The sequence below is a fragment of the Cricetulus griseus genome, chromosome 2, assembly GCF_003668045.3.
Source record: "Cricetulus griseus strain 17A/GY chromosome 2, alternate assembly CriGri-PICRH-1.0, whole genome shotgun sequence".
NCBI classification, from domain to species: Eukaryota; Metazoa; Chordata; class Mammalia; order Rodentia; family Cricetidae; genus Cricetulus; species Cricetulus griseus.
In genome coordinates this window covers 110,090,226-110,116,186 of record NC_048595.1, presented here as the reverse complement: position 1 = coordinate 110,116,186, position 25,961 = coordinate 110,090,226, and the positions used below count along the sequence as shown (strand labels likewise).

General features: G+C 38.4%; 1 protein-coding gene and 1 long non-coding RNA gene across 3 annotated transcripts in view; both read left to right on the top strand.

The window, feature by feature from the left end:
- The first annotated feature begins 1,946 nt into the window (after positions 1 to 1,946).
- Map3k7 (mitogen-activated protein kinase kinase kinase 7) overlaps positions 1,947 to 25,961 on the top strand; it is a 56,597-nt gene continuing 32,582 nt past the window's right edge. Inside the window, exons 1-8 of one of the 2 annotated variants that reach the window (XM_027403433.2) lie at positions 1,947 to 2,351; positions 13,329 to 13,439; positions 15,743 to 15,808; positions 16,699 to 16,744; positions 18,415 to 18,553; positions 20,114 to 20,238; positions 22,952 to 23,080; positions 24,975 to 25,105. In XM_027403433.2, coding sequence (XP_027259234.1) covers positions 2,232 to 2,351; positions 13,329 to 13,439; positions 15,743 to 15,808; positions 16,699 to 16,744; positions 18,415 to 18,553; positions 20,114 to 20,238; positions 22,952 to 23,080; positions 24,975 to 25,105 — 867 coding nt within the window. In that variant the 5' untranslated portion in view covers positions 1,947 to 2,231. The remainder of the gene's footprint in view (positions 2,352 to 13,328; positions 13,440 to 15,742; positions 15,809 to 16,698; positions 16,745 to 18,414; positions 18,554 to 20,113; positions 20,239 to 22,951; positions 23,081 to 24,974; positions 25,106 to 25,961) is intronic. The other variant, XM_027403434.2, reaches the window with a different exon arrangement.
- On the top strand, positions 2,358 to 7,655 carry LOC113834407. The gene is made up of 2 exons (XR_003482919.2): positions 2,358 to 3,888; positions 4,923 to 7,655. It is a non-coding gene; the product is annotated as an uncharacterized LOC113834407 (long non-coding RNA).

Below are 25,961 nucleotides of genomic sequence, written 5' to 3'. Positions count from 1 at the left end.
GGCAAAATATAGTTAAAGAGAAACAGGATGATTTAAGTTAGAAGAGCTGGCTAGGCATTCCTAAGTAAGAAGTCTCATTGTAGTTATTTGGGAGCTCAATGGCAGGCCCCCAAAGAGAAAAACAAAAGCCTACTTTCCTTTTCTTAAGCATGAATCAGATCAGATTCTCACTAGAAACTTCATTACCTATGAAACAACAGATTCAAATATCTCACTCTCAAATCCCAAACCATATCCACCCAGTTTAGCCCAGAAAAGTTTCATCACAGTCATTCATCAGCTACACGGTGAACCACTATGATATTCAAGCTTAGGCATATATAGTACATCTACATGTAGACACAGATGCCCAACAGGTCCAAAATTCAGTAAAATTTAGTATTCAGAAGACCTCAGAAGACATTGTCATAGCATGATACTGAAGGCCAAGACCCTGGGTAAAATACCTAGAAAATGTGTACAGCAGGGAGAAACTATTCTTTGTCATCCATTTAGCAAATTATCAAGTTACCAGACTTATGAAAATAACTCACAGTAGCTTCTAGCTTGTCAAATACAATGATCTACTTGCAACCCCAAGCATTCTAACTTACTTATACTTGGATTAACTCAGACAGCTACTCTTTCATTGGAAAGGTCTCTTGGAGTAAAACTGGGATCTCCACCAGTACTAGTAAACTCAGGACTTGGCATTCTCAGAGTTAGTACTTGGGCACTAAATCTTCTCATGTTCTTGCTAGTTTTTTGAGTCAAATCAACTAAACCTAGCTTAAACTAAAACTTGTGTTGGTCATACAAGGATAATTAGGGTGCTGTGATCTAACTTGAATCGCAAAATTATTGCAGAGTACTGTATGAAGGCAGGGAAGGAAAAATTATGGGACCTAAGGGAAAGGAGCCCCTCACCCAGAAGTCGGAGCTCGTCACCAAGTTAAAGAATTCCAGTACAAATAACACTTGCTATGAAGATTGCCAACATAAAGGCAACATCCCTTTATATAAAGATATTTCATGTTGAACTAGCAATGGATCTTGCTTAAGGTTCAAGCCTCTGTGTCCTTTAAGTAAGGCCTTAGTCCTTTCCTAGATACTTTCTGGGAACCTCACAAAACCAGAGTATTAATTTCGTTTCCGGTGAAGTTATCCTAACTCCTGGAATCATGCTTGCCAGGTACCCTTCAGGAATCTCCCTTAAAGTCCGTAGTAACCCTTCAAAGACAATGCCTTCAAAGGTCACAAAAATCCTGTACATAAACATTGTAAGGACAGTGAAGAATGACTCTCCAGCTTTGCTTCGCACTGGCTCCTCCTAGAATTCTTCTCCTTGGTGCGTCTAAGGATCCGGCCTCGTGCGAGAGAAATCTCTCAAAACAAACTCTTCGAGCTGCTGCGGGCGACAGCCTCGGGAACCTGACAAGGTTAAACAGTTTGAGTTTATCAGTGTTACAGCACACCGTTAGCGTCTATCGGTGAGCACTCCTATTTCATGGTGTTCCTCAGGCTGTTCGCACTCATTGCTTCTTTTTCCGCCCCGAATCCCTCACAGGCTCGGGGGTCAGCTCAAAGGAACACACACAACGCCGCAAACGCCACACCGCGGAAACAGTTCTACAAAACTTGAAAGCTTCTTCAACAGCTCACGCGTGAAAGTGAAAATCAAGATGCGCCAAAAAGAACAGGACACAAAACACCGCCTGTCTGCCTGTCTGCAGACCGCTAGGAACAGAGGCGGGAAGGCACGACACAACTCAAAATAAAAACCGACAGATTTCATCTTTCCCGCGGGTTCCAGCGCGACCAACCCCAACTGCCTTCTCTCTCGTTCCGCTCGCGCATTTTCTTCACGTCACCGCGTCAGGTATCGCGGTACCGCCCGGCAGCCGAGGGCCTCCAACCAAAGTCTCGCGAGATTTGTCCCACAGGCCCAGAGAGCCACTCGCGCCCTCTTCCACTCCACCCCTAACCCGGCTTTTCTCGCTCTTTCCAAGTCTCAAAATTCCCCCTCCGGTTCCTCAAGCGTTGCCTCCCTCCCCTACTTCCGACTCCAAACCGGAACTGGAAGTGCGGTGGGCGGGGCTCGACGACGGAAAGCGCCGAGGAGCCGAAGCCGGGACTCGGCGGTGGCCCGGGTCGGTCCCGCGCCACGGAGCGCCCGGCTGCGGGGCGGCCCGGCTCGGGGCTGAAGGGCGGCGCGCGGGCGGGTGGGCGAGTGCGGCCCCCCGGGCGCCGTCATGTCGACAGCCTCCGCCGCCTCGTCCTCCTCCTCGTCTTCTGCCAGTGAGATGATCGAAGCGCCAACGCAGGTCCTCAACTTCGAAGAGATCGACTACAAGGAGATCGAGGTGGAAGAGGTGAGCGAGGCCGGCCGGGCCCTGCAGCCCCGCGCCGCCTCGGATCGGGGGCGGGGGCGGCTCCTGGACGGGCTTCATCGTTGATAGGAATCTGTGACTCTGTACCTGATTACATGTGTGACTCTATACCTGATCGCTTGTGTGCTCAACTGTGCGATGATCCGCAATAGAGCGAGCAGAGTTTGGCGGCTGCGGAGTTTCGGTTCCCTAGCCGTGGTGTTTAAGGCCAAGGCTGCGAGTGGCTGACACGAAAGGATGCTCGGGGACAGGCTGGTGAAGAAAGCGTCCCACGGAGTTTTCCCTGGTCCGGAATTCTTCTTTCTGATACCATAGAGTAGTTCTGTCTTCTCTTGGGCTAATGGGGATGACTTCCATTCTTAAGTGACATGAGTCTGTTGTGAAGGGATGTTTGAAATGTGCTATCAAAGTGGCGCATTCTGAAGAGGCAAGTAATGATTATGGTGACAGAATATAACACGGCACCAGACATAGCTGTTAGAAAAGCCGAATAAATTAAATCTCCACCTTGAATTTCAGAACAAACGTTTCAGAGTGTCTTCGATACATCCATCACCTGTTTTCACATCCGCAGTGGGCATCAGTTAGTTCTAAGAGTCTTCGTATTTCCAAAATAAAAGACTATGTGTATTTATATTTAAAATGCAGTTTAGAACTCATTAAAACTTTAGTTAGAAATACTTTCATGCAGTTCCTATGAGTTTGTCCTATTTTTAAACACTTTATGTTTTCTCTGTGGTAGTGTGGGGTTTATTGAAATCTACACTCTAAAGTTGTCTTTAAAACTTTTAATTATTGTAGTAAGGAGTTAAGAGTTGCAAGCTAATTAACACTCAGCAAATATATTTTTCCTTAGATAATTACTAAGTCACATCTTTTCATCGCAGAAAGAAACTTTAGAGATCACTGTGTTCATTGAGAACATGACTGTCTTACAAGAAGAGTGGTGGGAAGAGAAAGGTTTAAGACAAGAGGATTCAGTGTGTGGCATAGACCACTGTGTGACTTGTCTCCCTCTGCTTAGTGTGACAAATCCAGTTTAAGCAGTGTATGCAGAAAATCCAGCCTAGTGTCTGACACATTGTTAGCAAGCAAGTTCCAGAGAGGAAGGGTGACCTGCTTTAAGGTCACATGCTAAAAGAAGGCCTGTTTTTGAAGAGGGAAAACATTTTATGTGTGCCTCCCCACCCCCATTGAAGCTAAGATAAATTCCTTTTTTGAGAATCGGGTAGTTGATGCAGCTTTCATGGATAACATTCTTTTTTAAGACTAAAACTTCAGTGAGTCATTATATAAGAATTGCAGTTTTTAAGTAAGCATTTGCATATACTCTGGTGAATTGCTGTGCTTGGAGACTACAAATTGTTATATAATAATAGCTTGTACTTCATGGTCTACCACTTGTTTCCACAAACTTACTTTGTTTGATTCTTTTTAAAGCTTTCACAATCTTGCTTCATTGAGGCCTGCAAGTTGCAAGGGAAACAGTCATCAATTTGATGCTCTCAGCCCAAAGCTGGTACAGTTTTGAAATTTGTTTCATTTTAGTGCTTAGTTTATTTTCATAGCCTTGATTTAATTCAGGCCTTTCTGACTAAACAGTTTTGCACCATGGGCACTCAGTAGCTATTTTTCAACTTACATTCTACTTCTAGTTTAAATCATAGGAAAATAGAAGGATGACCCAACACAAAAACAATCTTATGTTGCTTTCAGTGTTTTATATGGACAAGTATATCACCTTTTAAATTAAGAAAATAGTGGCTTGGTGTGTAACTCAGTAATAGAATTCTTGCCCACCATGCTTGAGCCTCTGGCTTCAATCCTAACACACAAAAAGTGATTTAAGAGAACCATGTTATTTATTTCTCAATAACAATATAATGGAATCAGCATTATATGAAGATAAGTAGAAACTGTGCTGTAAAAAAAAATTCTAGCTAGAGACCAGATGTGGGATAATTTAGTAGATACACATTTTAAGACAGCAGATGCTTTTCATCGTTGTGCTCTTAGAACTGTGTCTCTTCACTTTCGAAATTTAACTCTGCTGTCAAATTATATCAGTTCTGTGTCTCAGAATTCTACATGGGTACTTAATTTTTTAAAAAGTCATTCAGTTTTTAACCTTCGTGTACCTAAGTGAAAAAAATCTGAACTGTAGACTGCATTGAGGGTGGCATGGTTAAAACAATGTGGTTTGGTGAAAATTGCATTAAACTGAGTATGTAGGAAATTAGGTGCTGTGTTGATTATGTCAGAACCTATTTGGACAGGTCATTCCGTTTGGAGACCTGTGATTTCGCTCTTTAGTTGAGAGATTGGATGAGATCATTATCTGTTCCAGTTGTAAAAATTAAATACATGTATTCTGTTGTTCTCCACAGGAAGTTTAGAAGTTTTGAGACAGTAGTCATAATCTCCCAGGAAATGTAGTTGGGTAGGCAGACCCCAATTTACAGATGCTAACCAGTGGTCATGAAGTTTGGTTTGCCAGTATAGAGCTGGGAATTTGGACTTTCTCACTCATGAGTCCTTTGTTCTTTCCTCTAGATGTACAGTGTCACTGCAGTGCTCCATAATGGAACCTTATTCTAGAAATGAAGATGCAAAAATACCGATTCCCTTCATAGGAGTTGATTCTACGCATCTAACATTTCCTTCTCTATACAGTATGCTGAGGCTCAATGGAAGAATCCTAGGATTAGTTACATTTTCAGACTTGTGATATCAAAGTTGTAGATGTGGTATAACTGTAAGCCATAACTTGACAGTTCAGTGACTCACAGCAGCTCCAGTAAGTGGAGGCAAGGTTGAAGCTAGGTGCCAAATAAATTCACTTTTGTTGGTTTGAAGTATCACTGGTGAATAATTGGTGAATAATTGCACTTGATCCTCTGCCTTATGTGCTCTTCCTCCAAAGCATCATATGACTGGTTATGTCTCACCATTCGAGTCCCACCTCAAATGTTCCTTCCCTAAAGAAGCTTTCCCTTTAGGGAAATAACAACTTAACACTTTGTTATTTCTGCTGTCCTTCTTGGCACTTCCCTGTAATTGTATTGTGTATCCCTCCCAGACAGGTGTAAAGTGTTTTATTTATATTTCTAATCCCAGTGCATAGCACCTAAAGGTTCTCTTTAAGTATTTCTTGAGTCAGCAAATGAAATGATCACAGCAAAAGCTATGAGAATTCAACACGCATCTGATTTTCTTATATGTGGTAGCCAAGGGTTAATTTATATAATTTGCCTAAGCCAGCATTTACACAGGAAATGAGATCTGGCTGTAGCCAGTCTTGATTGCCTCCTAACCCATGTAACTTAGCAAATACTTAGATGTAGCAGGGGTAAAAGACTCTGTAAAAGCCAGGTACTATGAGTGAGTCAGTCGTTGGTGGACCTTCCCATAAGTACATAGACTGTATTTATAGGGTTACTCTGTAAAAGAGCCCCAGAATATTGACCACAACTAAGGATATTGGACATAGTTAATCACTCTTTATGTGTGTGCTTATGTTTTATTGAAGAGGCACAGAAAAGGTTTTGTTTTTAAAGCTAAACTATACTACAGTGAGACTTACATACAAAGAACTTTAGCAGTGACCAATAACTATTAGGCAATAGATTCTAGAGGAGAGCCTAAAATTATAGAGCCTGAATAAACTGAGTCTATGGGTTTGTTAACGGCTGGTTATGGATATTCAAAAATAACCAGGAAGTTCTTCTATATGAAACTGGTGGCCACTGATCTCATAGAAATCCAGAGTGGTTACAATAAAGAAGTGGCTACAGAGATTATTTATGAACAGATAGTCTAAGCATATCATTTAAAGGAAAGGCTCATTAAGTGGGTCAGGTGTAGTGTTAGTTGCTTCCACATTATTGTGATAAATTATGACCAAAACCAACTTAAAGAGGAATTGATTTTGGCTTACAGTTCTAGAGAGAATTAGATGTTGATGGTGAAGACTTGTTATAGCAGGCTTTAAAAGACCAAAGGAAAAAAACCCAAAGCTTCACTTTTATGTTATCAAGTCCGTCTTGTCAGCAGTTCTACTCTGTGACAGTTTATTAATAGATATTGAGGCTCTGAATAGTTGGAGACGCTACGTCCTAACTAATGAATTTAGGATCTATGCTTGTTCTGTCTTGTTCCAGATTTCTTGCCAGAATGATAGCAGCATAGCTAGGGGTCCATTCACACAGTGCATAGAACAGAGCCAGACCAAACTGAGAGCCATAGTCACTGAACTAAATAAATGGAGACAATTAAAATACATCACCAAATATTAAACTAAGAGCACAAGAGTATACAGCCTGTTCCACTAGTTTAGTTTAGGTGTTTAGTTGTTGGTTTTTAGTCTTATTTGTGTGAAGGAAAGGAGTAATGTTTATTACTTAAGGAATTAGGCTGTCTGTGTGTGTGTTCACATCTACGTAGGTAGGTACACCTGTATACATATTTGTGGAATTCAGAAGACAGACAACCTGTGTTCTTCCTCAAGTGCCATCAACCCTCTTTTAAGACAAAATCTCTTCCTGGCCTGAAACTCACCAAGTGACTAGCCTGGCTGGCCAGTGAACCCCAGGGATCTGCCCATCTTTGCCTCCCCAGTGCTGGAGTTATAAATGTGTTCCACTACATCAAATGTTTTAAATTTAGCTTCTAGGTTTGAACTTGGGTTCTCATGCTTGTGGAGCAAACACTACCAACTAAGCTATTACCCCAGCCAAAGAAATTAATATTTTAATTGTTTTTTGTGTCCTTAAGTAGTAATTGCATGATGATATTCTATATACCATCTCTCATTTATTCATTAATTTCTTAATATTAATTAATTGAATTCAATTTGAATCTGTTTTATTAAGCTAAATTCATAGTTTGAAAATAAAAGAGCTAAACCACAGGAAAAAAAAAATGCATGCAGCAAGAGAATCCAAAACATTTAAATTTAGAAAGAAATGCTTTTAAAATCAGTGTCTTTACATTTCTCTATTCTGATTTTACAAAGAAGAGATTATAAAACATATCTGAAATTTATTTGCAGGTCCACCATTTTTAATTATCATTTGTGATGGTATAGATATTTGCAATTTTGACATTTTCTCTACATTAAAAAAATTGCTTGTTGTGGAAAATAGTGTGTTCATGATATTATAGAAATTAAAATTGATATCAAAATTGTGTTATTCAATTATGAATACAGTCAGCAAAGCTTGTTTTATTTTTTTGAACTTGAACCAGAAATGAGGTAGCAAATAAAGTATGACTTTTATTATTTTGTCATTGTCTCCCTCAGTTTATCACTATATTTCAAGGGTTGCCTTTTGTGTCACTCTTTGGGTTACTAACTGCAGTTTGCAACATTGCTTGCCCTTCTAACAGTGGACATAATTTTCTTTTATGATTTTGGTTTGGTTTTTCATGGTCCAGGCAAACTAGTTTCTGTCATGAAGATCTGACATTTTATATTCTCAATTAGTACAGAAAACAAAATTTGCTACCAAGCTATTGACATTAAAAAAAAGAATTTATTTTTTAATTCTTCCAGTTGTGAAAATTTCCTCCATCAGCGAGGTGTTGTTTTATATTAATCAGCCTGATTATTTATTTAATGTGTTACAAGTGTTTTGCCTGCATATATGTCTGTGCCACATAGGTGTCTGGTGTCCACTAAGGTGAGACGGGGCCTCCATTCCCCTGAGACTGGAGTTATGGACCTTTGTGAGCCTCCATGTGGATTCTGGAAATGAAGCTTTTGAAAAAGCAGCCAGTACTGTTAGCCCCTGAGCCATTTCTCCATCCCTGGAAGTACACTATCTTAACTACTTATTAGTCCTATAATGGCAATAGTCTACATGTTGTTTTGATCTTTCCGAGTAGTAAACAATACTCATTCTGTTCCATGTATGTTGTGGGATGTGTGGCCCTTTATAGAACAGATAAAGAGACAGTGTGTTAATACAATGAAAGATGGAGTAACAGCTGACATTAGCTTGTGGTTCTTTCCTTGCATCTGATTAAGGTTCAAGTTGTAATAACTCTTTCCAAATAAAACTTTCCTAGAATGTGAGGCTTGGAATTAACTAGAATAAAGTACATATTTCTGATACTCAGGGCTATCTCTTAACTATAACCCCCTGTTCAAAAAGCAAATTATATACTTCCAACATACAGTGGCACAGAATGGTATAATTTCAAAATGGAGGAAAGGGGGCATAGTGAGGAAATTCTGGAACAAAACAAAACTGAAACCCAGCAAGGAAAACTCCAAAACCTATAGCACCATGTTTGATGTCAAAAAGCTTAGGTGGCTCTTCCAATCTCCCACTCTTTCTTGGGCTGTCTCCACTCCTGTTTACATTTCTCTCCTTGGCAGTCCTCACACAGCTCTTGCATTTCCATCACGATATAGGCTACACTTTCACAGCTTCATGCAGTGGCCCTCCATGCAGGGACTCCCCTGTCACACACCTGATGTTAGTGGCTTTCCAGAGGATGATTTGTGTTGTTCCTGACTTAAATCCAGAACACTGGCTGAAGCTGTCAGGTTGGGCTCCAGGCTTGGGATGGAACCTGGCCCCCTCCAAGAATTAAATTTGTATATGCTTTCATGTTTCTCTTTGCTGAATATTATTTTCTTAGCTTTAGAAGAAAGCTTATTGGTCATTTTCTTTGTCCTAGTTGCAGAATTCGCTGAATGGCGTCTTACCTTGAGGGTACTTTATTGCATTCCTAATCAGGCCTCCCAGTACAAACCAAGCCTCCAGCATTATATTTCCTCACGCTCTTTTTTTCCCTTCCAACTGCATTTTGTATTTCTCTTTGCCCTGCTTGTTCTTTTTCATTGGGGATCTGATTAAGAGTGGTCACTGGTAACTACACAACTGAGTCAATACTAGATAGTCTTGAAATCTCTTCCAGTGACATTAGTCCAAAACTCTTCAGTTTAACCTCAGGCAGTTTCTTAGGATAAAGGCAATCCAGCCATATACTTGGCCAGAATATCACAAGAATGGCAATTTATGAAAGAATGAGTTTATTGGGTGATTTCTTACAGTTTTAGAGGGTGATTCTATCCTGTCAGTGGCGCTAGAGCAGTAGCCGAACAAATTTGAGGCAGAGAGAGAGTGAGAGACTGGGCCTGGCATGGGCTTTTGAACTGGTGGCACACCTCCTCCAACAAGGCCACACCTCCTAATCCTTCCACCTACTAGGGACCAAGCATTCAAATATATGAGCCAATAGGCTAGGCTATTCTCATTCAAACCACCCCAAGTACCTACTGCTTGTAAAGGCAGTTTACAGTATATCCTGAGCTTGGGCAAACACCTGATTGGGAAGATGATTTGGGTGTATAAAGTCATGAGACTAGAGCACAAACTGGGAGCGTGGGGGGAGTTATAGGCAACAAAGACAAAAGCTAAATATAGTAAGATCTAAGAGTTGGACAAAGGAAAAAGAATTGGTGAAGAAGACTGAAATGGAATTGTTCTCAATTAGTCTTTTTAAGATTTTTGGCTTCTAATTTTACTATAGACAAATGAACATCTTTTTATATGTGTCAGATTGTTTGAATTCATTCTGCAAGTCAAATTGCTGTGTCAAAATGATCACACTTGTTTATGTGTACCTTGATACACATTACTGTCACCTGGACCCAATCATCTGCTTCTCCATGCCTGGCAGAATAGTGCCCCTGTCTGCTGGGACCTCAGTTGGACTTTCAGCAAATGCCCAGTCATTCTCCATGTGGCCTTTTTGTATCAAGTGGGCCTTTATCTCATGATGTTGGCTTCTAAGAGGAAGGAAATGGAAGCTGCTAACACTTGTGCTCTGGTTCTGAAGGTTCCAGAGCATCCACTACATACTAATAAAAGCAAAAGCAGTTCTTGACAGACTTGATGTAGGAAGAAGTTGTGAACTCCTCAGACAAGGAGAAAAAAGACTGAGAACAGCCATGTTGGGAGATTCCTTTCCTTTATGAACAAACTTCTGCTAATCCAATCACTCTTGTTATGAAAGGGTGGAGAGCTTGTAAACGTCCCCTCTCCGCAGTTAACCTGGTGAATGTGCTACTTCAAAAAGCAGATGCTTGTTTAGGTATATCGTATTTCTCACTTCTGACAGGATTCTTCAGTGTGATGCTGTCAGTTTAAAGAGCAACATTCAGTTCTCCCATTTATGCTGCGAAAAACAAAAAAACAGCAGCTGGATATACAAGTTACTCAAGAACTGTTTCAGGAATAAAGAAACACAGTTTGTAATTCAATTGTAACACTGAAAAAAGGCCTTTCTTCCTGCTTACTGACTCGGGTCTTCCCCTTGACTGCCATAGATCTCAGAAATTCATCTGTGCTTTGCAGTAAGGTCTGTGGTTGATCAGCTCGCGTTCCATTTCAGGTCTCAACCCTCCCCTCAGTAGCCTCTTCCTGTGGTCAAACTTTGATTTCACTTGTTTTGTTCCTTTTGCAAGACTTTTTGAGTCACTTCCATGTTCAACTGGGGCCAAAGAAGCTGGGGTAGGGCCTCCTCTTTCATCCTTGCCCCTTTTCTTCTGCCGTGCAGCTGCCCATGTTTATAGAGCACATCCTGTGGGGGTGTCTGTCCTGCTGATCTAAGGAAAGAAGAGTGTGGATGGGGAAAGATTTGAACTGCTGTCTACCATTGAATCTCCTAGCCTGTTCTGGAAAGGGAGGCTAGCGAAGTCTGCAGAATCTGTTCTTGTGCTTACCTTTGGCATTCTTAACCAGTTTAAAAGAAAAAGGGGAGGGGAGGTTCTAAGTGCTATTACTGTGTAGCTTTGCATTTCTTTCCCACCTCACTTTCATCTCACAAAAAGTCAGTTCTTACATAGTTTCTTCTTTTTATTCCTGATAACTAATATCTTTACTCCTGATAATGCCATATAAAAACATGAAAAGACTGTATGATATAAAGAAATAAAATTATCTAAGCGCTGGCTGCATGCTTATATCTATCAGATGTTTCAGTAAATGAAACTTTGACATCTTGCCTTTCTCCATTATTGAGGACCCGTTAATTAACTGTGTATGTGAAGTAATTTATGACTCAATGAAAATGGAAATTTCTTGAGACCATGGGTTCTCAGATGTGAATGTAACTGTTTTTATATCAGATTGTTTTTATTTCTCAAAGCAAAAGAGAGTTTATCATGTATCCATTTGCTCATGTTTTGTTCCCATCACTTTAAGTTGAAAGCTCAGTCAGTCATCATTTCATCACTAGGTGGCACTTGTGAATCACAAATAGTCATGCATACTTGACACAGTTATGACAACTGCATAATCCACAAATACAGATAACATTTGGGATCTGACGTTCTTTAGAATGCTAAATACTAGTTACTTTGATTATCTGCGGGTATATGGTTGGAATGTATTAAATTGCTTTATAATCATTCATTCATAATTGGTAATGTCATTGGTAGACTGGCCTGTGTGTGTATCATCATAGTTTCTTATGATCATGAAGTTGAAACCTGTTTGCTGCTAATTTCCTGTGTGAAAAATGATTGCTTCAGTTGCTTACACTGATTCATAGCCACGCCTGAACACTTAATGTTTGTGAGTGCCTGATTCTGTGACCCCTACAGATAAACTTAACTTAGGAACTCTGTAGATACTCTCTAAGGAAAATAGAAGCATCTCTGCTTTACTGCCAAGAAAAAAGGCCAGATGTTAGTTTATATGGCAGTCAGAGTGAGCATAGTACCTAGCATAAAGAGTGAGTACATAGGCAGATGCATTCAAACTCAAGCCGGTTCCCCAGTCTTGTTAAAGTAACTGGGCTGTGAGTATAAATCACCAGTGCTGGTTTCTTGTTCTTGTTGAGACTTGAAGAACAAGACAGTGGGCTCTCAGTGCCCAGTACAAGGAAATGAAGTGTCCAAAAGAGCCTGGATACTTGGGACTTTATCTAGAGACAGCCTGGTTACCTTTAATGTGATAATTACTTAGCAACATACTTAGAAGGTGGAAGATTGGAGATGATGGTATATAACTAAGCCATTCATAGTAACAGTCTGTTTTGATGTGACAGCTATCAAGCTAATTTTTAGTTTTGTTTTCTATTGTGTTTTTTAAAAATATAACAGCTTGACAAAGCATGTAGCCATATGATAGCCATTAGTTTTAGCAATAATATGGCATATGGTTGATCTGTATTTTATAACTTTTTTTAAAAAGTTGCAAGCTTTTTGCCTATCATAAAACTCACCCATGTGAAGTGTGGTTTAATGACTTGAAAATTTACCCAGTCGTCAGCTATCACAGTCAACTTTCAAACATGTCATCACCTTGGCAGGATGCCCAATAACCATTTACATTAATTACAGTTTTCATGCTTATCCCAGGGCAACCACTGATCTGCTCACTGTCTCTAGATTTTCTCATAGGCATTTTATAAATGAACCTTGAAATATGTGGAGGGTCAGGGGGTTTGTTTGTTTGTTTTACATAGTATACTGTTTTTGAGGTTCATCCATGTTGTTGCATGTAGCCAGATTTGTTTATTTTACTTGCTTAACAATATTTCATTGTACAGACAATAACACTTTGTGGGTACTTCGTAGTGAGTCTTTTATCATACATACATATCATTAGTCTTCATCCATCCCCTACCTCTATTTGGTTATTTGAAAGCTGGTTTTAATTTCTAAAAATACGGTTTTTTATCTTTCTTTCCTGAACCACTTCTATACTCGTTCGTCTTGCCTTTAATTTTCTACTATGATTAAGAAATTGCTTTATTTCTTCTTGTAATTCTTGTTTTTGCTTGAGAATTAAGAGGTTTGTTTCAAAGATTAAACCTGCATTTTATCCTCAGTTTCATGAAAAATGCATGCTTAGGAAATTCAGATAATGGTGGTTTACTGCCTGTTCATACTGACATGGCCTGCTTCTAATTTTTGGGTTTTTTTGTTTGTTAACTAAGGTTGTCGGAAGAGGAGCCTTTGGAGTAGTTTGCAAAGCTAAGTGGAGAGCAAAAGATGTTGCAATTAAACAGATAGAGAGTGAATCTGAGAGGAAAGCTTTCATTGTGGAGGTAAGCTGCAATGTCACATCTGTCCGGTACTCCTTCACCAGACACTGATCTTCAGGGGATAAAAGACGGTGTTTCTCAGTTTACATATTCCTGTGTACATGAACCTCAGCAATTTGACTGAGCTGAAGCTTGTGCCATGGGAATATGTTTTTCATCCATGGACTCCAAATCTGTTTCAAGGTATTGTATTTTAATTTTGAAATGCTATTCTTCCCCATTACCTAAAATTAAGAATCTCTTCGAATGTTGTAGAGATAGCATACCTTTCTAGTGAGAAACTACTCAAGCCACTTAGAGATTAATAAAGGCAAAGCTCTTTACTGAAAAAGCAGGGCCAGCTGTGGTAACACCCGAAGAGGAGCCGGCCTCAAATATTTTTACTAACTTATATACACAGTAGGCTTTCTGCATTTCACATATGCTGTCATCCTTAAATCTCTTTTAGGTCCCAGATCCAGGTTACACCTTAAACAACTTAAACAAAGACAGGAGTTTAAATAAAGATAGGAGACTGCAAGTCTGGCCGCTTATACAGATGGGAGCTTTACACAGCACCAGAATTCTTTCAAGTACACCAGTGTTTTTCATTTCAAATAGTTGTTATCCAGGGTCATCTTGCCTGTGTGGCAGAATTTTGTTTTTCTCAAGAAAAGAACTGAGGGCTTTATGGCAGCCGAGGACTTAACATTGGTTGTGAACCTGTGCTGCCCCCTGAGCTGCCAGTTAGAGGTGTGTTCTTTGGGGATGGGCCTATTGGCTGGTGGATCTTGGTGAACACATGTTTACATCCAGCATTGTAAATTGTGTTTATCTCTAACAGCTGGTTAGCATACTATTTCTTTGGGGTATTTTGGAGTCAGCAATCCCTTAGCTAAATTCTACTTTGTGTGATTCCTATCTCCTAAGCAAGTCTAGTGGTAAATCCTTTGTAACATCAATTTTATTATTTGAGTTTCTTCTTCATAATGGGGATTTTGTGAAGTAAATCATGGTGCTTCTCTTGTTTTCATTGCTTGTTTATGATTTGGCTCTGTGTGGTGGGTCAGTTATTACTAGTCTCTAGCTTGTCTACTTCCAGATTGTATACTGTTGTATCATTTTAGATTCTCATCATCCTTCTGAGTTTGTGCCTTGTAAACAACAATAAAAATTTTTTACCTACTGTATAAGACTCAGAGAAAACAGGAATAAACACTTGTAACAATGTGCTATATGAAGTTCAATGTTGACTATACCAAGATGGAATATAACTATATACAATAAATACATAATAGTTTCTATTGGGACAAAAAATTCGTGAATATTGACTCTAAAGAAAACTGTGTAGTGGCATATGATAGAAAGGTTAAGAAACATTAGTGAGCTTGCGTGAGCCAGTAGCATGTGCCTGGAGAAACGAAGGAGAAACAGCAGGGGAAAGGCAGAAAAGAGGACAAGGGAGAAAAAAGCAGGATTCTGTCTTGTGAGAAAGATACAATGTAGAAATTTGAAATGTGGAACAGAGGAAATGACTATAGCCTCAGTGTGATTATTGGCTTAGGGAAGATTAAAACCAGAAGTTGGAGTCTCGGTCTCTCTCCTACCCCTGAAGGGCCCCCCTCACTTCATTTGTTCTAGGAATTGACTGTGGATTGAAACTAGAGCCTAAGGCATGCTAGTCAAGTGTTGTACTACATACAGCTCTCTGTAGTAACTCTAAGAGAGAAAATGGAATTGGAGGCAGCTATTCAGGAAGAATGTGTATTTCATGTCAGATAAACTGAAGTTCAAATCCTGACTGTAGAATCTTTAACAGCTGTTTTATTCTCTCTGGAATTTAACTTCAAGTTGTTGTCATATTTAAAATGGAAGTGATAGTACCCACCTTTCAGAGACAAGAAATCCAGGAGCATGTACCTATTAGGTAAATTGATCACCTGTAGCTCTAGTGAAAGTAACACAGCTTCTGGTATGGATAACTCAGTTAGTACCATGTCTGGGATAATGCCCTGACTTTTAGCAGCTAGTTTCTTCTATGTTTATCCTAACTTGTTCTTAGCTCCCATGATAGCAATTTGTGCATGGTTTAATGATTACTCTATCATAATAATATATTTGATTATGTCTGTGTTTCCACTTGAACTGTTGGACGGGGATTCCAGGCAGGCACTGGGGATTTCCATAGTGCTTGCTACTTGGTAAACAGAAGTTACTGAATGATTTAAACAGATGTTCTATATGACAGTAAGATTTGAACAGCATGGTAAAATAAGTACCTCAAGATCTAGCACTTTTATTTTTTAAGACTCCATAATCTGTTACAGCTCCGGCAGTTATCTCGTGTGAACCATCCTAACATTGTGAAGTTGTATGGAGCCTGCTTAAATCCAGTAAGTATCCCTCCTGTTGTTATCTGTAAGCCTGTAGGAAACAATGTGGCAAATGTATACAGTTTATATACTATACGAAGCTGTTTTAATCTGCTCTATCTTAGCTCTATCACACTTCTTGCATTTCATTTGTTTCTAATCTTAACACAACAGTATGTTGATGGGTTGTCTCAGGTGCCTGTTAGCCTTGGCTGTACCATTTTATACAGCTCCTTCATTTTGAGTAAATAACAACAGTTCTCAAAACTAATTTAATTTCCAGAACTAAAGTAATTTGTTTTTCTAAATTCTTTCCTTCCCCATGGACCTCAGTAATTGCTGGCCAAGAAAGATCACCTGACATTCCTTATGTTACCACTCATCTTATTTCCTTAGCTAACCTGACAATGACCAATAAGGGGCCATAAAAGGAAACTTTTCAATCCTTCCCTTTCCTCTTTTCTGCCCTGAAACTACCTCAGCTTGTAAGCAAGCAGTGAGCTCTTCCTATACTAGACCCCATGTGAATAAAAGCCTGTGCTGTCATGGAGTAGTATATATCTCTGAATGTCTGTCCTCCACACCAACCTACATTGCCAGTAACTCACCGTGTTATAAGACTTGATGTCCTAGAACATGGCTTTATTAGTACTGGAAAAAGTTCTCAAAAGGTCTTGTGATTCTATTTTTGTCACCAAAGTCTTGTGATCTATTTTAAAATATATCTCTACTCTTAGCAGGCACCTAGAAGACAAGTTCTTAGATCATATATATCCATTCCTTCTATAAGTGTCATTCACATAGTAATGGCCAAAGGAATCATTTTCAAGGCATTTAGACAGTTGAACTAAGTTATCTTCAGGGAGGGCCCAACAATGTCACTCCAGTTGATAATGTCATGTTTCCTTTAGGTATGTCTTGTGATGGAATATGCTGAAGGAGGCTCTTTATACAATGGTGAGTATCAGCTAAACCTGCTTTTAGCTAGTAGGTTGAAGCAATTGCAAAGTTTTTAATAAAAACAAAATTGTAGCTGGAGGTTTCTCTCCCGCCCACCAGTTCCTGAATAACCACTCTGAGACTTGATATTAATTATAAATATTTGGCCAATGGCTCAGGTTTATTATTAGCTAGCTCTTACATTTAAATTAACCCATTTCTATTCATCTGTTTATGGCCATGTGGCCCATGGCTTACTGGTAGTGCTCTGGCATGTTGCTCCTTGGGAAGCTGCTGGCATCTCTCTTCCAACTCTGCCTTCTTTTTCCCTGTATTTAGTTTTGCTTTCCCGCTCAGCTATATTCTGCATTGCTATTGGCCAAAGCAGCTTTATTCATCAACCAGTAAAAGCAACACACATTTTCAGCATAAAGAAAGATATCCCATATCACCGAATTACCTATTGTTTTTCACAATTTGCCATCAGAGTTCAGAGTTCATTTTGTTGTTTGGTCTTTTTCAATGTTAAGGACTTAGGGCAAGAAAGATGCTATGACATTTACATAACATTTTTCAAGTTAGCAGTATTTTTATTATATTCAAGGCCTAAAGTAACCATTGCTTTCTAAATTGATTTTAAAATATGTTCAGACATTTTTCTTCCTATCCCTTTAGTTTTGAGTCTTCATTTTAGAACTCTTTCGCTACACTTCATTTCACCATGCTTTGTTGTGCATTCTTTCAAAACATGAAATGGTGAAAACTCACATCACTGAACATTTTAAGTTGTTACTTTCTTAGTCACCTTCCTATTATTGTAACCATGACCAAGGTAAATTATTAAACTGTTTAACTGGGCTCTGCTTTCAAACAGTGTCGCATTGTGGTAGCAAGCACGTTAGCTGGGGCAATTGAGAACTACACCTTCATCTAAAAGCAGGAGACAGAGAACACACTGGGCATGGCTGAATCTTGAAGTCTCAAAGCCTGCCTCCATTGACATGCCTCCTCCTCCTAATCCTTCCCAAACAATTCCATCATATGGAGGCCAAATTTTTACACATCTGAATATGTACTGGCCCTTCTCATTCAAACCACCACAGTTCCCATGAAAGAAAATTTTTGTGCTTGTATTGCCCTTGTGGAACAAAGCTCTCACCCTAAAAATACTAACCTCATATATGTGTGAGTTGTCCCTGTAAGCTTTATAAAATTGAGAGCATTTACTTTTAGGTTACCATGATTTTACACAGACATTTTAGTTAGTCTCACTGATTTGTGTTCTTCATTGTTAATTTGTGTATCGTACTCTAATTTTATTTGAGCTAATTTTTAGCTACAATACACAGTACAGTTGTAAGAATCTGATATGGCCATCTTGTTTCACTACTGTTTCTCTATTCCACCATCATGAATAGGATTGCTTATAATTTATGTGATTGTCTGAAAGATACTCAAATTTTAAATGTATGGTAGTGTTTATTAATTTTATTTGAATTACTATATGGGAAGTATCTACTAAAGTTTCTTAAATATGTTATTGTTTTAATCTAGAAAAGGTTTAAAAGCAGGACTAGTTTATTTGCAAAAGAATACTCACTTGTGTGTCCTAATGGTGCCTGCATTTATATTGTTTCATGTTATATGCAATAAAGTTCTTTTTAGTTTGTTGTGCCTTTCTTTTGCAGTGTTGCATGGTGCTGAACCATTGCCTTACTACACTGCTGCCCATGCCATGAGTTGGTGTTTACAGTGTTCCCAAGGAGTGGCTTATCTGCACAGCATGCAACCCAAAGCTCTAATTCACAGGGACCTCAAGCCTCCAAAGTAAGTTTTAGTGGTGTGACCTGGCTTCTCTCCTCTTGCCATCCCTGTTCATCCCTAGTTCAAGGTAACTGTCACTCTTGACTTTCTCTTTTCTCTTCCATTTTTATTTACTTTTATTGTAAATTGTTTTTTACTTAACGTTTATCATTTAGCTATTTATCTAAACATATTTTAAAAAGTTGTCTATGAGGGATGTTTTTATTAACTCCAACTTTACATTATAATAATTAGAATCTGTTAAGTCCCTATAAGTCCCATTTTGTACTTGTAGTGTATAAAATTGCTCCTGCAATAGTTTTCTGAGAGCAGAGACAAATCTGACTTACTGTTCCTGCTGCATTCGCAACAAGAACAGGGTCTGCACATGGTAGACACTGTAGTACTGTGTCAGTGGTGTTCTTATTCTTAGAGAGAGCAAAGCATTTCTGAATCTGGGTAGAGATGTAAACAGCTCAGATTTCTCCATAGTGAGTGAGAATCCTGGCACTTAAAGAACCTCTAAAAAGTTTAGACAAGAATCTAAAGAACAATGAGACAGAAATTTTGTAATTGAATTACATTCATATGAAAGTTGAAATATGACAAGAATGTTTGGTAGTCTGGCATTGTAAATAGTGGCTTATCTGCTTATTGTTATCACATTGAATTAAAAGAGAATTTCCTAAATCTCTAATTAGAGTTTAAGTGGAACATTATGTACAAGAAGTTAATGAGATATATAGTTACAAGGAGTTTTCATTAATTTTCTATTGAATAGTTACTATGGTACGATTATACACATGTTATGACCTATCTCTATTTCTGTCTGTTATCAAACTAAAGTTTGTAAGTAAAAGGATACTGATTGGTAGTTGTATTTGAGTCATAGCACCTAGACAACTGAAGTTCTGAAACATCCCTAGCATTTATTAGGCTGTCATAACTATATGAGATTTCATATTCCTCTTCCCCCTCTTCCCCTTCTAAATTCATAAGTGGTATTGATATTAAACATTGAATGAACACATAAAGTAAGAACCATTGGTCTACAGGTACAGCTCATCGATAGATCATTCATCTAGCATATACAAAACCCATGGTTCAATTTCCTACACTGCAAAAGCAGAAAAACCAATACTGTGGTTTTCCTTTTGTATTGATCTATTTTACTTTATCTTCAGTTAGATTATTTGCTTTATTGTGTGTTGCTATTCTTTAAGAAATAAGTGTTTGTGATTAAACTCCCACTTCAGGACACCATAGTGTTGCATTGTAGAAAGGTTTTAAATCTGTGTCTAACTCAGCCAAAGGACATTTGGTCAGGAAATGTCATGGACCTAAAAATGGAGACATTAAAATTTGAATATGATGGTCTCCCCAAGTCCTCTGGGTTATGGCCATTTAATTTTTGCTGATATTCTTCCAAATTGTTAGGCCATTACAGTGCAGTGACCAAGTAACATTTTATAGAAGTATAATGATGGCATTCATTTATCTTAGCTTTTTCCAGTCCCACAATTATCTCTTCTTTTATTATAAAATCAAATTCTGACATTGTGACTTTTGAATTTTTTACAATAGCTTGCTGCTGGTTGCAGGAGGGACAGTTCTAAAAATCTGCGATTTTGGTACAGCTTGTGACATCCAGACACACATGACCAATAATAAAGGGAGTGCTGCTTGGATGGCACCTGAAGTTTTTGAAGGTACGGTCACAAAAGCATGATATGATTGGTAATCTGCTTTAATTATGTAAATCCAGGATGCATTTATAACACTATATAGAGTGTACTTCATAATTGTACATGAAAGGTTATTAAGTGAATATAGCCTAAGACCCCAAATTTTGTGGCAGAATTGAAATTGGCATTGTCTGTGGAGATTCACACATACACAGCCAGTCCTCATTGTTCACAGGTTACATAATTGGAAGCTGTCTACTTGCTAAACTTTAGCTGAGATGCTTCCACAACTGTTTCAGAAACCAGGTACTCATGTACAACAGTACACATTTTGAGTCATACCCTACACTCTCCAAGGTTATTTCCCTGATAAGGTAATAAGGGACTCTTTTGCAATTTATTCAGACCCTGCTTTCCATTTTTTGGTTGGTGGTCATGGTGATTATACTGTTAACACTATACCCAGGAGTAGTGCTGCCTAAGTACAAGAAGGCTTTGAATATGTGAGATACATGCAGATATATGTTAGAGGGTGTTCTCTCAGATGTGATCTAGAGTGCCATGAGTTTGACACTAATGAACTACTGAAGAGTTAGGTGGAGAGTCTTTTAAGACAAGGTCATATATTGATTAATTGACAAAATTGTCGTGAACAAAGACACATAAAACCTAGTCCTATATTTGCCCTAAGAGCAGTGGTTCAGTGATTATAGAAACTTGTTAATAGACTGTATATGCCCAAATTATGGAGAATCAACTGGGCCTTTGTACTGACTTTCTATCAGTTAAAAATTAAGAGCAATAAGGTTTAAGTGGGCATGCCTTAAACAGACTGCAAGTCACTGGGTGCAGATATGGTACTGAGATCCACTGGTAAAGGGTAAGCTAACATTTGCTTCTTTCACATCTCCATAGCTCACTCACAAGCCATAAGATTAGTCCATATATTTAAGTTTCTGTTTGAAAACATCAAGTTCTCTTTTAAATGAGAGACATGCATTTAAGAATCAGACTCTGCTTAGGGTCTTTGCTTTTTTTTTTTTTTTTTTTTTTTTTGAGACAGGGTTTCTCTGTGTAGCCCCGGCTGTCTGGTTACTCATTTTCACTCTGTAGACCAGGCCAGCCTCAAACTCACAGAGGTCTGCCTGCCACTGCGTCTTAAGTGCTAGGCCATCACTGTCAGGTGTGGCTTTGCTTTTTTCTTTTTTCTTTTTCTAAATGTTTTTGATGGTGAATTTTAAATTTGTTGTTGTTGTTGTTGTTGCTGTGTATTAAGCCACTCCCAGAGAAAGGAAAATGCTATGCAGCTTGTCACTTGACTAGCACTGTTGTTCCCTGAAGGCCAATTACAAACCGTTGGACTCAAGGCAGGCAGATCTCTTTCAGTTTGAGGCCATCCTGATCTACATAGTGAGTTACAAGACAACCAAGGCTATGTAGAGAGACCCTGTCTCAAAAAACAAACAAACAAACAAACAAACAAACAAACGGTATTGGACTAAAGATGTTTAATTACATAAAATTAAATAATGCCTTTCCTTTCATCTGGATAATGCAGGTGCCATTCCTAATAATTCAGTCACTTATTTAATGTATGTCACTTTCTGTGCATACAGTGGTACAATATTGTAGTAGATAAAACATGGGGGTTTGTTGTGCAGAGTAATCACCATCTCAACAGAGCCCAGACTGTTAGGTTATGTAAATTTCTGAAAGCTGTCATCAGGCAGCAGCTGTAGCCTAAAATAGATTGTTATATGGTGGCAGTTCTATATTATTGTGTGCTTCTTTCCATGCAGATCTGTCATTACAGTAATTGTGGTGTGAATTTTTTGTTGATGGTGGTAGTTTGGGGTATATATATTATGTTGGTGTATCCTCTATCATTGTAGTACAATTTTGTTTATAATCTGCTTAGTTTTCATTGGTCACTCATAATTTGAATCACTTAAATTGTCTTTGTGGTTTTTAAATTAAGGATTTTAACTATATTAAGGAAGAAGCCACTAAATTAGAGCAGTGCTTTACTCTGATAGCAAAGGATGCTGTCTGTCACAGGGCAGGAAAACTATTAAGGATAACAAGTTACAAGAGCTGGGTATATATAGTTCAGTCATCGAATATATGCTTTCTATGAAAAAGGCCCTGACTTCCATCTCAAAACAAGCACTCTTAAAAGAAGTTGAGGGGCTGGAGCAGTGACTTAGAGGCAGAGAGCCCTTGCTTCTCTTGCAAGAGGACCCAGGTTCAATCCCCAGCACCCACAGAAGGTTCACAAAGGTCTGTGACTTCAGAAGTTGGGTTCCCGATGACTTCTTCTGACCTCTCTGGGCATTGCAACACATGGTACACAGACATACATAGAGGCAAAAGATCATTCATGCACATAAAATAAAAACAAATAAACCTTTTTCAAAAAGAAATTGAAAACTTACAGAAATATAAAGGTGTTTTAAATTATGCCTGTAAAAGAGATCAGTCTGCACACAGAAGAAAAAAGGCCAATGTATTTTGTTGAAAAGGTAGAAAATTACTGGCTTTCTCATGTAGATTTTGAGTATATTATTTATATTTATTTCATTAAACTCTATTTTGAAAACATTTAAGAAAGTAATTGTTTAATTCTTCCTGTGACAGTCTCTTATCCAAAATATCCATTCCTTTAAAAATTTTGAAACTAGTTATTTCTGTGATTCCTGTGGAACAGGTCTCAAGATGACAATGCCTTTTTTTGTAGGTAGTAATTACAGTGAAAAGTGTGATGTCTTCAGCTGGGGTATTATCCTTTGGGAAGTGATAACACGCCGGAAACCCTTTGATGAGATCGGTGGCCCAGCTTTCCGAATCATGTGGGCTGTTCATAATGGTTTGTCAAAAGAAATTTTTCTTTAATATATTGTGTATATTTCATATTTGGAAAACTGCCCCCATCCTCTTCCCCAGAGACTATGTATATCTGACACTGAAATGTAGACTTATTTGTTACCAGACCACCTTACTTTAGCACTCTATATACCTTTGTCTCTGGTTCTGGTGGGGAGAATTTAGACTCCTCTGCATAGGCCTGAGGCTGCCAACTGCACTGATTAGAGAAAGACCATCAGTACTTAGCCAGCACCTTTATCTCTCTCAGGGCTAGAGAAGCACTGCGGCAAAGTAGATAAATGAAATCTCTCATATCGTTAAGATAGCTGGGATGCTAGGCCCCTTTCTCCTGGGAAAACAACTCTCAAGCAAAACTGCTGGTAAGAGTTGTTTCTTAAGCTCAAAAGGACACAATATTCAGTGCTGCACACATGTTTTAGTTGTATATTCTCAACCATGCGTACAGTGCTAACATCACAAGTAATAAGTGTTGGAGCTGGAATCCACATGCAGGTCCTTTGGATTCAAGTGCTCCTACTTTTCATCAGGGTGACTTAATGTTATGTCTCTCTGACTTCCATAAATGTGTTCAGATAGCTTCCTCACTAGTAGGTCCTTCACAGTTTCTTTGATAAAGAAACTCTATAAGGAACTACAGCATCACTGTTACTTCACGTGCTTCTAATCGTTCCAGTGAATAAGTGCTTGTATACTAGTCTACAGGTGATCAAAGAAAAAACACCTAACTCTTTAGAGCTTTTGTAGGCTGGCCAAACAAAACCATCAGAGTAATCTTGGCTGTTTTACCAGTTTCCTCTGCCAGCTTTGTTACATCCTATAGTGTCGTAGAAAATACAGGAGCTTTCCAAGACAGTTTGCTTCCTCTGGCTATCAGTTCTCAGCAAGTGATTGTCAGTGAGGTAACAGAGTAAAAGAACTAGCGTATTGATTGATTAACCTATAAAGATCTTACTGTATCTGGAGCCACTCTTGAGTGTGGGAAGCTTACCAGTGCCACTGCAGGGTTAATAAATTATAAAAAGTTGGCACTTTCTGTCCTGTAAAATAGTTAACTGCAACCAGTGAGTGTAACAGTACAGCAGAGGAAAGTTGGTAAGTATAACATTGTAGGTGAAGGAAGTCAGTGAGTGCAACAACATGGTTGAAAATGTCAGTGAGTGTGACACCCTGAGGGAAGTCAGTGAGTCTAATACTGGTTGGCTGAAGTAAGTTAAGTGTGATACCAGAGTTAAGGAAAAACAGTGAGTGTGACACCATAGTTTAGGAAAACAGTGAGTGTGACACCAGAGTTGAGGGAAAACTGAGTGTGATACCACAGCTGAAGAAAACAGTGAGTGTGACACCATAGTTGAGGGAAGTTGTGAGAGTGATACCATGGTTGAGGGAAGTCAATGAGCATTACACTGTGTTTGATCACTTTCTGTAAATGGAAGATTTTTTTTCAAATGCATTTAATATTTTATAATCTGAAAATTCATCTTTCCTCAAGTCAGCTACTTATTTTTCCTAATGCATGCATTTGGCCTTTGCTCTTTGAAAGAATGCATATGACAGTTTGGTTTGGGTTTTGAGACAGAGTCCCACTCACTATGCAGCCCTGTGTGTTCTGCTGGCCTCTGCCTCACAAGCACTGGTTAAAGGCATACATCTAGCCCAAGCAAGCAGTCTTAGTCTCACTGTTCTTATCACCTGTGTTACAAATTTAATGTAGTTTTTGGTATAGTTTGCCCTTTGTGAAAATATATATAGATACAATACATGGTAAACTAAAAGAGAAAAAATGCTAGTTCAGATATTGTTGGAAATAAACTATAAAAATCTTGCAGTGTTCTTTGGGTAGATAATTCTTTTATTCCTCTAATTTTCAATTATAGGTACTCGACCACCACTGATCAAAAACTTACCTAAGCCCATCGAGAGTCTGATGACCCGCTGTTGGTCTAAAGATCCTTCTCAGCGCCCTTCAATGGAAGAAATTGTGAAAATAATGACTCACTTGATGCGGGTATAACCCTTCTTTTGAGGGGCCTTGGGTTTGGGGGACTTTACTATATACTGAGTTTTATTGGACTTTTAAAATGAAAGAATGGGAACTATTTCCTGCATTATACTTTCCTGTGTTTTTAAAGTCAGAATAGGCATTTATTTATTTATTACTTGTATTATCAGAAGAGAAAACATTACCTTAGAAAAATGTTTGTCTCTGTAATGACAAGATGGCTAGACAGGTTTCTAGGATTGCTGTCTTTACTAACATTTATAGATAAATATTTGGTTCCAGAGTGTGTGAGAGATGCTGATATAGGGTATGTGAGGCTTGTCAGTGCCTACATAGATATGATTAATAACATGCTTAACTAAGTTTGTCAGATTTTCATCAAAATACAGTCATTTCTACAGTATGCTGGGGATGTATTTTAAGAGATGTATTTGAGTAATTTTAATGATTCCCATTTTGGCTTTTGATTGAATGTTTTCAGATGGCAATAAAATCTAAGCTTTTTCTAGGCTTGATGGAATCTTTTAATTTAGAAGAACCCTTTTAAAAAGCTAATCAAATTCCCTACTCTACAAATCTTACACTTTAGGGTTACTTCAAATATTTTAAGGTAATTTTTTCCTTTATTGAAAATAGGTTTTATTTTGTAACAAGAGCCATAAATGGTAGCTTTAACTTTGTACACATAAACTTTAAGTTATGTAAGTCAAATTAATAACTATTCACCTATGTTTTGTCTAATTTGAAAAAAATCTCACCCTAAATTTTATTTGTATTGTTCAGTAAATAATTTCAGTATTATGTCCCCAGTTCATAGAGCCGGGGGCTTCCATAAGGTGTGTTCTTAATCTTTAAAAATACT